This window comes from Rana temporaria, chromosome 1 (assembly GCF_905171775.1).
Source record: "Rana temporaria chromosome 1, aRanTem1.1, whole genome shotgun sequence".
In the NCBI taxonomy this organism is placed as follows: Eukaryota; Metazoa; Chordata; class Amphibia; order Anura; family Ranidae; genus Rana; species Rana temporaria.
The window spans coordinates 242374846-242388592 of NC_053489.1; the positions used below are offsets into that span (position 1 = coordinate 242374846).

At 43.2% G+C, this 13747-nt stretch overlaps 1 protein-coding gene across 1 annotated transcript in view; it reads left to right on the top strand.

Annotated features, from left to right (window-relative positions):
* MTFP1 (mitochondrial fission process 1) overlaps positions 1-13747 on the top strand; it is a 44178-nt gene that overhangs the window by 28568 nt on the left and 1863 nt on the right. Inside the window, exon 3 of the mRNA XM_040352050.1 lies at positions 3212-3444. Coding sequence (XP_040207984.1) covers positions 3212-3444 — 233 coding nt within the window. The remainder of the gene's footprint in view (positions 1-3211; positions 3445-13747) is intronic.

Sequence of the window (13747 nt, forward strand, 5' to 3'; positions counted from 1 at the left end):
TGGTTTGAAGGGGAAGGGTTCCAACTTTTCAAGTCAAAGCGCACTCTACCAGGCCTCCATGACTCAGGTCTGCAGGGCTGCAACCTGGCCTTCAGTACATACATTCACTAAATTCTATCAGTTGGATGTAAAAAGGCAGGAGGGTATCGCCTTTGGGCACAGTGTGCTGTGGGCAGCACTAAAGGTCCTCGCATCTGGTGGTGCCCTGCTTTATTTGGTATCTCCCTCCCCTCAGGGGACATTGCTTTAGGACATCCCATATAGTTATTACTATCCAGCTCTGTCCCGTGATATACGAAAAAGAAAATAGGATTTTTATAACTGCTTACCTGTAAAATCCTTTTCTTGGAGTACATCACAGGACACAGAGCTCCCATCCCTCTTCTTGGGGTACGTATTGCTTTGCCTCAAAACTGAGGTACTCTCGGTATGGGAGGGGTTACATCGGGGAGGGGACTTCCTGTTTTGGGTGTGCCAGTGTCCATCACCTGAAGGTAGGCCTATAACCCATATTGTAATTACTATCCAGCTCTGTGTCCCATGATGTACTCCAAGAAAACGATTTTACAGGTAAGCTGTTGTAAAAATCCTATTTTTCTGGGTGCACAGACTTTGCTGGCTTCCCAACATCTTTACGCCAATATCAGATCTACAATCCTCTGGGCATTACAGGGACTCCTAGCTGCCGTACTGGTCACAAACTGTATTGACCCTTCCTGATTACCCTCGTCGACAGTCTTTCGCTCTTTACCACAGTTCAGTAGATCCTGTGTGCAAGAGCAGCGGTCAAGGGAGCATGGACGACTTGCAATCCTCTAACAATGCCAGGGGGCTCTTGCAGTGTCCCCTCCAAAGGACCAGACACCAATAGCCTGAATGACTGTCCCCCTACCTAAATCGCAGCACTCATCTGAATTTTTCTTAAACCCTTCCTCAGTATTACCCTGGAAGATATACTCAGCTGGCATGTCTTGAGTTTCCAGGCAAAATTGGACATAATAGCAACCTCCGAACACAGGGGCCACATGCGTCCACCTCTAAATTTCCTAAGGCTCCAATTGCTTTTGCATAGTCAGCCGAGAATGAGGGGGGGTTTGAAGAATTGGTACACCAGGAGTCTGTCTGCAGACAATACTCCAAAACCCAAAGGCATTGTACACTTTTAAATGTTTTATTTTATTTTAGTGCAGTTATATTGCCTGTTCATTTGTCCTATTTTTTTAGTAATGGGCTTGTGTTGTGGCTGCAATTTTTGTAGTGTCATGACTTATCAATTCCTCCTATGTGTATTAATTCACCTAGCTTGTCCCTATTTGCAACTTCTTCCAGGTCACACAGCTTCCATTTTTTTTTATTTGTAAACTTGGAATATTAGCAATTTGTTGTCCTTCCCATTGGTCTGTCCACTGCACATCAAAACGCTGGCCCCTGTTCTTGCTCTATTTCCCTCTCAGGGCATACCCATCTTGGGATCTCTGGACAACCTTCTTTGGCTAACGAAACGCGTTATCACACACGTGACGTCTCTGGTGGGATCACAGCCAGCGGGCCAGCACGGACAGTGAGGTGGTTGGGACACACTACCTGGATTGAGCTGCAAGCCTGGTCAGCAATTGGTGTACCCGAGCGGTACTATAGGACGGGATGTACCGATGTGGACTATGAACTGGACTTGAGACATAGGTGGTGAGACCTTTTTAATATGTCCACAGCATCTTCCCTTTACACCCATCATCTATAGGAGCCCATCTCTAGCTGCAGGTCCAATCTACATCAGCATATCCGCCTCATTTGAGAAGTGATAGTCTGCTCAGATCCTCCATTCATAGAAGAGAATTTTGTTTGTATGTGGAGAGTCTGTCCCTATACTGATTAGGAGGCTTTCAGACAACTCTGCTCACAGGCTGACCCATCCTGACATAAGGCAATAATCTATGCAATTGTGTTGCTCATGAGAACTGAACCTAACTATGTATGAAGCGTTGTCTACATCTGACCATCTGATCATAAGTGGATACCTCGGATGAAGTCTTCTGTTTACCAAAACTGCTGCAACTGTGGTGTTATCAAGTTCTACATGAGAGAATGGCTGAATATATGGGTGACTGTGCAGCTGTTTTCCCTGCAATTAGACAACGTTAAAATGAGCCTATAAATGGCTTATGAGTCCAATACTCATGTACTGCAATGGTAAATTTGACTACACGACGATTCAGCTTGCTAGGCAGCTTAGCTTCTACCCGGGACTTACGAAGGAAAATTTGAGCCTGAGCATTTGGAGCCATATTCCTGAGTGAGCAGAGGCAGCAGCCTTCATGACAAGCGTCTTTTATCTTTATTTGTGTAAGCATGAGCGGGTAGCAGGGGTTTTACTGTTTAAATAAAAGGATTTTACACTATGCAAAGTTTCTCTTGCCTCCCTGCATGACTGCCAAGCTACACTGATTGAAGAGCACACGGATCATTACCACACACCAGAGGAGGAGAACCGATGCGTGATCACTACAAGTGGATGTATCCAATGATTTTAAAGTACTACATTCTGGTGAGTACAAAACCTTAGGGGGAAATCACAGAGAGTCCCTATCAGCATTTGAGCAGACAAACGTCTACACTGTGAGATCACTCCTAACAAAGAACTGTACATCTGAGGAATTGCATGGACTACCATTAATGAAATTACAAAGAGTGGGAACACATGTTATATATCCACTAGGCAAATTTAATGTGATGTATATATAGTCCTACAAACTTTTTCTCAAATTTACCATTGCAGTACATGAGTATTGGACTCATAAGCCATTTATAGGCTCATTTTAGCGCTGTTAATGTTTTGTTAATATCTTTTAATAACACATTGTTTTTTAGTACTATTTTATTATAATAGCTGCTTTTCTACTGCACAAAACAATTATCCATTCAACTATCTTTCCATTGAGCGCTAGGATCAGAATAATCCGTAGGTTTCTTTCTGATACAATTTTTTTTTCAATTAGACAACGTTGTTTTTATTTTTAACTGTGGTTGGTAAAGGTACTTATCGTTTGGTATTGGAATTTTTTATATAATTTATTAACGCTGTCATTCGTTATTTAACTGAATAGAGCACTAAGTGGCATGTCTTTTATAAGACTTTTTAAAACAAAACTATATGAAGTAATATATTCCCCTCTTATTAATATTATTGATAACTTTTTTTTTTTTTCTTTAGCTGAATGAAGGCAGTCGAGGAAGAACAAAGGGTGTGACTGTGGCAGTTATAGATACTTTTGTCTGGCAAGCTCTTGCATCTGTGGCTATTCCAGGATTTACCATCAACAGATTATGTGCTGCTTCACTGTATATAATGGGACGTGTAACCCGGTGGCCTCTCCCAGCACGAAAATGGGCTACTACTGCAATAGGTCTTTCTGCTATTCCAGTTATTATAACACCAATAGACAGGTAACAGATATTTTCTAGCTTTGTTTACCTGTGAAATACCAAATAACTGGCATTCTCAGTGAAGATGCTAAAACTGACAGTTTTTTGTTTTATTTTTTTAACAGCAATCATTGAGTCTTTACTATAATATGTTACATAGATTTAGATCAGATTTAGTCATAATGTATATGTCATATAAATACATTTTGACCTAATTTGATGTGATTTTAAGTCAGCCCTTCTTTTTTAGGCCTTGCTCACACTGACAATGTTGTTTAGCTTTTCTAAATGTAGGAAAAGTTATCTGGGAAGTATGAAAAACTTTTATTCCTCTAAGATCACTTTTTAGTGCATTCTTAGATGTTCTTGCTTGTGTTTATATTCATTTAGCATTATTAATCGAATCCTGTTTGCACAGAATTCTATTTTCTCATAATGCAGCTAAAGCCTTATTTTAAGAAACGCCAATGTACATATAAGTGATTGGAGGGGACTGAAAACATTTTGTGTTCTCTTTTTTTTTTTTTTAATACAGGTTAGGCAGCATAGGTGGGAGGAGGGGGAATGGGAACATTTCTAAACATAGTTTTAGGCTGGAATTCTACTTTAAGATCGTAATAGGATTTTTGTATTTGTCATAAAGGAATTTTGACTTCTCTGTAAATGTTGTATCTTGGAGTACAGGACACATGCTGATTATTCATAGACCCTGAATTATAGGCTCATACCTTTGATTGGACACTGGCAAAGCTTTTTAAGGACACTTCCCCTGGGCACCATCCCTGTGAGCCTACCCCACTCCATACCTTCAGGTGATTGGACAGTGAAAAAGCTTTTGAGGACATGCCCTTGAGTGCCTTTTGTATGACCCTACCTTATTCTGTGCATTCAGAAATAAAAGGGAGAGTGGCCTGTGTTCTGTGCTGTACTCCAAGATATGGACTTTACAGGCAAGTCAAAATTCCCCTTCTCTTGTACAGCACTGGACACAGGCTGAGTATTCATAGACCCTGAGATGTCCCTAGTGAATGAGAAGGGTGGGTGGGCAACACTTTGGCAAATAGAACTGTGTCAACAGACCCAACTTTATAGTGACGTGGCATTAACCTTACACCCAAAAACTGCATGTATAGAAGGGGGAGAAGTTTAAAAAGGTATGAACAGAGGGTCATGTGGCAGCCTTGCTGGGTAACAGAGGCTCAGGTGGTGTTTTTTCCTTTTTAGAGTGTAAGCTATAGTGAATCGTTGTCTTATCCATCTAATAAAGCTTCAGTTTTGGGGTAGACACTGATGGGTGTACTGACTAAGTACAAGCTCTGAAAAAACAGTTTCTCTTATGTGCTTCTAAGTAGGGTACAAAGATGGAAGACTATGTCTTGCTAAGGTGGTATAAGTCTTCCAACTCAATGATTAAAGTTGGTCTTGGGCATGATTACCTTGTCTTTGTGAAGAAATCTGTCACCCTTGTAAGGAGTTGTTCCCCTGAGACATTTCTGACATACGCGATGGCAACCAAGAAGGCTACTTTGAGAACAGGTCAAAGGCGAGGACAGATGATTGTAGGAAGCTGTGAATGTGAGGCACAGAGTAATCTTTGGAATTGAATTGCCTGTGTTCACATTGGTCAAAGAATGGTTTCTTGGTACAAAAATAGATCTTTCTAGAAGTGGCTTTTCTTGCTGTAAGCATAGTAAGGAATACTAAAATCAGAGATCCTGCTGTCTCTTAAGACCTGGTTTTCAACAGCCATGTAATAGAGGGCCCTGAGACAACAGGTCTGGCCTGTTGGAAAAAGAGCATGGGCCATCTCCTAGTAGTCTGGGTGTGTCTATGTACTAGGGGTGTTAAAAATAATCGTAGTAGCGGTGCAGCCTTGAACGATTCTGCATCGATGCAGAGACCGGCTGCATCGCGATTGCGAGAGCATGGCCCGCTGGCTGGGCCCGGAGTGCTTTTCCATTACCCCGGGGTCTGTATAGCAAACTGCCGCCCGTCTCACGGACGGCCGCCCCCAATAGATTGCTTGAGCAGACCCTGCCCGCCCTGCTCTCCGACGGCACCATCCGCTCCGCTCTGTTTTGAGCTTCGAGTGCCCGACATCATGAGGTTCATCACCTGGGACCTGTCCGAGCCCTACTCCCATCTGCACCTTCCCCCTCCTTCATTCACAGCTGGCTCTGTTTCCTTGTAAGTTAGGGCACTGCAAGGCCCAGCGTTCCTCCTCACCAGGGCCTCCTTCACCACAACTGGGTTGACTACAGGTCCCAGCATTCTTCCCCACCAGGGCCTCGTACAAGATCCAGCATTTCCTCTGTCCTAACCAGGGCCCGCTACAGTGCAGCTGAGAATTTGGGGAAGGGGGGGATGCAGCCTTTAATTCTGAGCTCTTGAATTTTTTTGGGAAAACAATGGGCAGTAATCGTGATGCATTGCGGAATCGAATTGTTGACAGGATAATCATAATCAAATCATGAGGCCAGTGAAGATGCACACCTCTATTATGTACCAGGTTCTTTTGGGCCAGTTTGGTTTAATGAGAATCAATGCTTGAAGACTTCATACCAGAGGTTCCTTGGTCCTGCCTAGCAATGAGCTCAGATGTCTTCAGGTCCTAGTCCCATGGACAGAGATTCTTTATCCAGGGATTACTGCTGCCCGCATCCCATGAAGTGGACAACTGGAAGGCGGATTAACTCAGCCGCCACCATATGGACCAATGGAAAATGGGTCTTTAACTGTGACAGCTTTAACCTGATATGTCAGAGATGGGGGACTCTGGACATAGATATCCTGGCCTCTAGATTCAACAAGCTACCTTTTTTGTTTTTGCCAAGGGATGAGATCCTAGTCTGAACTCGCCTGAGCTGTCCTGCTAGAAAGTTGTCACTGTGCACCGTCCAAAGCATTCCCTGCAATCGCATGTATACAAGGGGTTTGTATACATGCAGTTGCAGGGTCGGGAATACCTTGGCCGCCTCTGATTAGCAGTATGCAGTAACATCTTTCTGGAGGGCCTGGCTGAGCCCTGTGACAGATCTGCACGGTTGTGAGGATGTGGCGCGATTAGGAAAGTACAGGAAACACAAAGTTCTATACCTTCCTAATTGCATCGTGTTCACAGATATACAGAAGGTACTGAAGGCTAGAGAGAATCCTTTTCCACATCTGCACATGGGTGGATCAGGAGCAAAGTAATTCTCACCTAGGGGAGAAAGGCAGAAGTTCTGCCCTGCAGCACAAATAAAGTAGGTAATAAATACAAAAATAAATATCCACATACATACATGTGCTTTCTTGAGGAGGGGGACCTTGCGGGCACTGCACGATTTCAGTCCTTCATTGAGTAGTGTGTTACCAATTGTTTTCTTGGTGACTATGGTCCCAGCTGCCTTGAGGTCATAGACAACATTCTCCCATGTAGTTCTTGGCTGATTCCTCACCCTTCTCATGACCATTGAAACTCCACAAGGTGAGATCTTGCATGGAGCCCCAGACAGAGGGAGATTGACTATTATTTTGTGTTTCTTCCAATTGTAAATAATCACGCACCAACTGTTACCCTCTCATCAAGCTTCTTGGCGATGGTCTTGTAGCCCATTCCAGTCTTGTGTAGGACTACTATCTTGTCCCTGACATTCTTGGACAGCTCTTTGGTCTTGGCCATGATGGAGAGATTGAAATCGGATTGATTGCTTCTGTGGACAGGTGTCTTTTTTATACAGGTAACAAGCTGAGATTAGGAGCACTTACTTTGAGGCTGGGTTCACATCTAAGTCGCAGGAGTCTGGTGCATCTCTATTCACTGTTTCAGGTCCGATTTCAGCCTGAATTTTTAAGCACTCTTTTTTTTCACTGGACAGAGCTGGGCAATGATTTTGAGAGGAGTGAAAATGTTTTCTGGATATACTCAATAGTTAAAAAAAAAAAAAAGCAAGCCTTTGTGCACAGCAGAAATGCATGAATCTGCAACTTCAGGTGTATAGGAATCTGAGGTTGCAAAATTTTCTGCAGCCTCCTCTAGTATTGCCTCTGAATAATTTTCATTTTACTCTGTCCACCTATTTTAGATGTGACATATTGGAATCCAACTTGGGTAGAGATGGTGGAGCAGGGGAATGAGCATGGTTTTGGGAGCCCTGGACAGAGATGGCTGTATTAGAGTCATCCAAAGAACTGTAAATTGGATGCAGAAAAATCTGTCAGGTAGGCCACTTGTTGCGTGAAAAAGAAATAAAATCTGATGCAGAGAAAGGTGTTAAAATCAGGTAGTGCTCTAGTGCCAGATAAGTATCACTCTGAGGTTGAGTGTTGCACTGCAGCCTAGGTGCAGACCGTCCTTGTGGCAAAAAGGGGAGGAAGAAGTACCTTTTTTATAAAGGCTGTAGGCAAAAGTTGTGGTAAAGTGTGCAACCTGGGGACACAGTGGTTGATTTACAAAAGGCAGATCTACTGTGCACTTCAAGTGCATTTGCTCTGAAATGAGGGGAAGCTCTGCTGGTTTCTGTCATCCAATCATGTACAAGCAAAAATTTTCATATGACTAAGTATTCTTATCAAAGTGAAGCTTTACCTCATTTACAGCTCTGGAGCCAGTGCACTCTATTTGCCTTTAGTAAATCAATCCCTAGGAGAGATTGAATTTTGGCACCAAGTTTGAAAAGTTTATACTTTAAAGTGAACACATTCCAAATCAGCCCAATCTTTTTACAGTAACTGTTAGAGATGCAGGCTAACTACATGCATTGCACAAAGTGCTTAGACGAGCACCCATGCAGGATCCAGTGCCTGCAGCAACATTACAGGCCATCCCCAGGATATAGGGTCTGGGTACGGCTATTAATGTTTTTCTGGGCTTGCACTAATCCAGATGTAATGCTTCTATTGTTGTATCAGAAGACAATGAAGAGTTGATTGCAAGTGAATTGCTATCTGGCAGCGACTTCACCTTCATTTCATCACTGGTCACGTTTATGGCTAACCTGAGTAAATTGCCTGGTTATATCTAAGGGGTTCAAATCATTCATGAACTTACAGAACCAATACAAACGCTCTAGATCACAGATCTTTCAGTATCTCCAGCTAACATTTTTACACCACTAAATTCTCGTTTGCTGCTGCTGATCCTAGTGTTATCTTCATGTACAAATGATTTTGCGTGGTGGACCTCAATGCAAAGGGAGTGATTTCTAAACTCTACAAAATGTTGCTATCTACTCCCACAGCCTTCTCCCCCAAGCTATGTAGCCAAATGAACATCTGACTTGAGCTAACCTTAGATCTCACGCCTGAAGATTGTCAGGACATTTTTCAAGTTATCTACAAGGTATCCCAAAATATTGCAGCATTGGAAACTTCTAGTGTAGCGTGACAGTGGTAATTATTGCCATATAGGATAGCACAGTGTGTTTCGGGCTATAGGTCAGTCTGTTTTCGGGACTATGGCGATCTCGAAATTTACCTACTACACTCATGGTGGGCCTGTCCCTTAGTAGGTCCTTTTGGGACAAAATCTTTTCCATTTTAATGAACCTATTTGACAGAGCCATTCAACCCAATCCTCAGCCCTGTTAAATGTTGCACCTTCAGAGCCGGCCAGGAACTAATCTTATCTTCTATGTCACAACAGCTGCAAAACAGACAACTGGCAGAATCTTCAAAGACACCAGTAATATGCACAATTGCAGCTAAAAACTGAGTCACTTAGGCGATGGTATGCGTTGAGATCGAGGTATGAATCTATCTGTGACCACCCCCTATTCATGCGTCCGGCCCCTTTCAGGACACCGGGCACCTGAATTTACATCAGTGGGGATGTTTTCAAAATAGGGTGGGCTTGAAGCGCAGAGTATTGATGACAACAGCAAATTACTATTCGCTGTTGTAGCACTGATCCTCAATCTGGCCAATCAGAAGCAGGTCTGAGACCTGTTCTCCGATTGGTCGAAAAGAGAAGACTCCAGATTGGCCGCCGCCGAGGAGGGAGGGAGGAAACGGAAGCTGCAGATGCCCGTGGAGAGCAGAGAAAGGGAAAGCTGTTGCAGCTGCTGAGAAGCAAGGGAAGCCGCTGTGAAGTGCTGCATAAATGGGGTACGTGCACCAGACCTGCCAACCGATTGGGGGGGGGGGCCTTCTACTCCAGTGGGCACTCCTTTAATTTTCATAGCCAGATTGAAGGACACTGACATTTTTTTAACAATTAGTCAGATTCAGGTACACGTGCCTATCTTTAGGCGGGCGTAGAGCATCTCATATACGCTACACCCCCGTAAGTTAGAGAGGCAAGTACAGTATTCACAAAGAACTTGCGTCCTAAGTTACGGCGGCGTAGCGTAAATGGGGGCGTAAGCGCGCGTAATTCAAAGTAGGCTGTAGTGGGCATGTTGTATGCTAATGAATTGTGACCTCACGTAAATGACACGCCTAACAAACGGCGCATGCGCCGTCAGTGAACGTATCCCAGTGCGCATGCTCAAAATCACGTCGCAAATGGTCAATGCTTTCGACGTGAACGTAACCTACGCTCAGCCCCATTCTGAATCGACTTACGCAAACGACGTGAAATTCGACGGCTGTCCCGACGTCCATACTTAACATTGGCTGCGCCATCTTTACGCCTGAAAACGCCTCTACTGACACGACGTCGTAAGTCTTTATGAATCTGCCTAATAGTCTTTTATCAAGCACAAAAGGCTGTTCAGCAGCAAAAAAATAGCTCATATCCACAAAGGAGAACTCAAAAGCAAATTTTCAGGTCAATAAAGTCCATCTACCAGAAAAGAACATGCTTCCTTCAGCTAGGAAAAGCTTCATCCGAAAAGTCCAGACACAGTGGTGCCACATGGCCCAGCCAGCAATGAAGCTTTTCTATGTGTATCCAGACTTAATCATGTGCAGCGTTAGCAGGCCTCCAATCGCTCCCTTTCCGTCTGCTATTCCCTTTTTTAGCTTTTTCATTCATTAACTCCTGCTGTGTCTCTTAAAGCAGTAATAAATCAGAAAAATTATTGCAGTTTACCAATCCTTAAATGTGATGGCTACATTTATTTTCTTCTTTTAGGCTTCCCCCCCAGTTTTCACCTGGTGATATGACAGAATATACAACTTCAGAAGGGACGTAATGTGTAGAATAGTTTTGTATGTATTAATTTCTGAGCATGCATAGTTTTACTAATTATGGTGTCCGTTTATGAAGCAGTGAATTCTATTCACTGCTTCGTTCTCCGGCTATCACAGTGAAGATTTTTCTCCTCTGTGTGCCGGTTTATCAAGCGGAGAAGATCGCTTCACCCTCGGAGGAGTGAAGTGATCTTCCAACGCTTCTAACACTGGAGAACGGCCCCGGATACTGGAATCTCGTGAGACTTTACGAGATTACAGTACCAGAAATTCACAGAAACACCGAGATGTCAGTTGATTGAGCGGTGATAAATTATCACCGCTCATTACACTGACAGACTGCGTGGTCAATGTAATTTAAAATAACGAGTCCCCCTTCATAATATATATGTATACACACACATACACTATATATACACATGTATTTACACACACACACACACAAAATATATATATATATATATATATATATATATATATACACACATGTACACATTATATATATGTATACACATAAATATTACAGGGGACATGGTTACAGTGTTGAGGGGTCTGAACGAGGTAGAAGGAAGTTAAAAATCTTCCTCCTTCCTCCTCAGAACCCCCTCTTCACTCCCCGCTTCACCAGCTCTGAGATGGTGAATCAGGGAGTGTGAATTCTGACACAGATCACCAGTGAAGAGCTCAGATCACAGCTTCATAAACTGGCCGTTTCTGTGTCAGTCTATGAGACTTCACTGTGTGTAGAGATAATGGGCGGGAGAACAAATTCAAACACTTCTCCCCCGATTATCTCTGTTTCATAAACTGTTTATGGGCTGTGATTACTGGTGATCCCTGGGATCACCGCTCTTCACTGCTTCATAAACAGACACCTAAATGAAAATTGGACGTTGAGTTCACATATGACAAAAATGTTGTCTGTACATCCAGCTTTGGCCTGACGAAAAAAACAGAATCGGCTGTCAAAAGTACCCTACTAACGTCCCAAAAATTGTCAGGTCGTCCTTTCGACAAAATTTTACTTCCGATTTTTTGTATCGTGTGTACGAGCCTAGATGAACTAGCAGATTTAGGATGGCCATACATTATACAATTTTCTTATTCAATTTCCTTTGGATTTCCCTAACTATGTAGTGTGATGGCCTTCCTGATTGCATACACATTGAAAGTGTTTAGTGTGACCTCATATTACACGATTTTGGTAAATCTAAAGGAAAATTGAATAATGTATGGCCAGCCTTAGAACTAAAGCCAAACACCAGATAACACTTTATTTTTCTTTACAAATTTTTTATTTAGTCATCAAAGGGCATAGTTCAAGGACATACAGCGTCATATGAACAGTTTTGGCATACAATTCATCATTGCAAACATGCATTACATAGAGTGAAATGCTGTAAACCCAAGATGACAATATGTCTCAGATAACACTTTATAAGCAGTGACAGCAATAGTTTATGTAAAACCTTTATCCCAAAACGAAAAATAAAGAAGAAAAGCTGATCATTGAGACACAGCTGGGTAAAGGGATTGTTTCATCTCTGTAACTACTACATCTGCAGGAGAGCTTATTCTTTTGAAAACCAACAGACTTAGGCCCCTTTCACATGTGTGGACCGTATCTCCGTTTTTTCATCCATCCGTTTGCGGATGAAAAAGGCACATACCCACTCACCCCCTTGACGAATAACCCTGGATTTATACCGGGATTGGAAAGGGGATTCTTAGGTCCCAATGCTGCTAAAGTCCCTCTGCTCGCACGGCACTGCTTCAACAACCAAGCAATGAAAGACATGACACAATTTAGGACGGACAATAATCTGCCCCTACTGCCCTGGTGGTCATACCTTCAAATACGTAGCTTCGTAACCAACCACGCTCACGAAACTCACCTAACCAGAGACCTTACCGAACTTGAGAAGGTATGCGACAAGGGGGAACAGGTCCATAGATCAACTTCTGTGGCCTATTCGTGGCTACAGGAGGTGACAGATTCCGACTCGAACAAATATAGGGAGAGGTGGTCGGGCGCCTTGGGCATTCAGATCACGGAGGCACAGTGGGCCAGAGCTTGTGTCCTGTCTCACAAATGCTCTATTAGCACTAGACTACAGGAGACGGCATACAAGCTCTTAACACAGTGGTATGCCACACCGGAGAGGGTCAATAGGTGGTTCCCACAGGCCTCGGATGAGTGTTGGAGGTGCCATAGAGAGAAGGGAACTTTATTGCACATCTGGTGGCAGTGTGACATGATAACACCTTATTGGTCGGAGGTCAGGGAAGTGGTGAGGCGGATCACGGAGACCACACTTTCCCTGGATGCGGCATGTTGTCTGTTACACGTCTCTCATTTCTCCCTTGGAGCGTATAAAAAATCCCTATCCAGACACCTACTCAATGCAGCCAAATCACTGGTTCCATTGCACTGGAAGTCCACAAAGGTCCCCACTGTGTCTGATTGGTTACGCAAAGTTGCAGACGTCTGCGAAATGGAAGACACCACAGCCCAATCCACCGAATGTGTGGAGAGATATCACAAAACTTGGTCTCCCTGGTTCGCCTTCAGGTTTTCGCAAGATTACGACCTCCTGTTACAGAAATAAAAATGATTGACAGGACTGTAGGTCCCACTATACATGTGTAATGTTACTTGCTTTTATTTAACCTCATACTTGGTTATCTGTATGTCTTTCCTCAATGCTTAATGAACCACCCACTAATGTGACCCCGATGACCTCTAAAGATGCATAACTGTCCGAATTATGGTCAGCTGCCTCTTTGTAATCACGATCACTGATATACGTCTATACCCACTCTTCAACAAGCAAAGAGGTCTTAACGAATAATACTTCACCACCCTTCATGCTCTACTCTCATCCCCCCCCCCCCCCCCCTATTATCCCTCTTCCCACTATTCTTATTTTTTATCATTGCCACATGGAAGATCCTTTAGATCTTGTGAAGGGGAAACTCCTCATTTAACCGGACCCAGGGACCTGGCCCTACACCGGTACTGCCCTAGTTAAGCATACCCCCCTTACAGTGATATATGCTTTACATCTATATAATGTTACATGCTTTACAGCTATGCATTTCATTAATGTTTGATTGCTTTTCAAATACTGTCGGAATGTGACTTCCATTTGTACTTGTACATTTATTTCCTTTTTCTAATAAACTTTGATGTGAAAAAGGCACATAC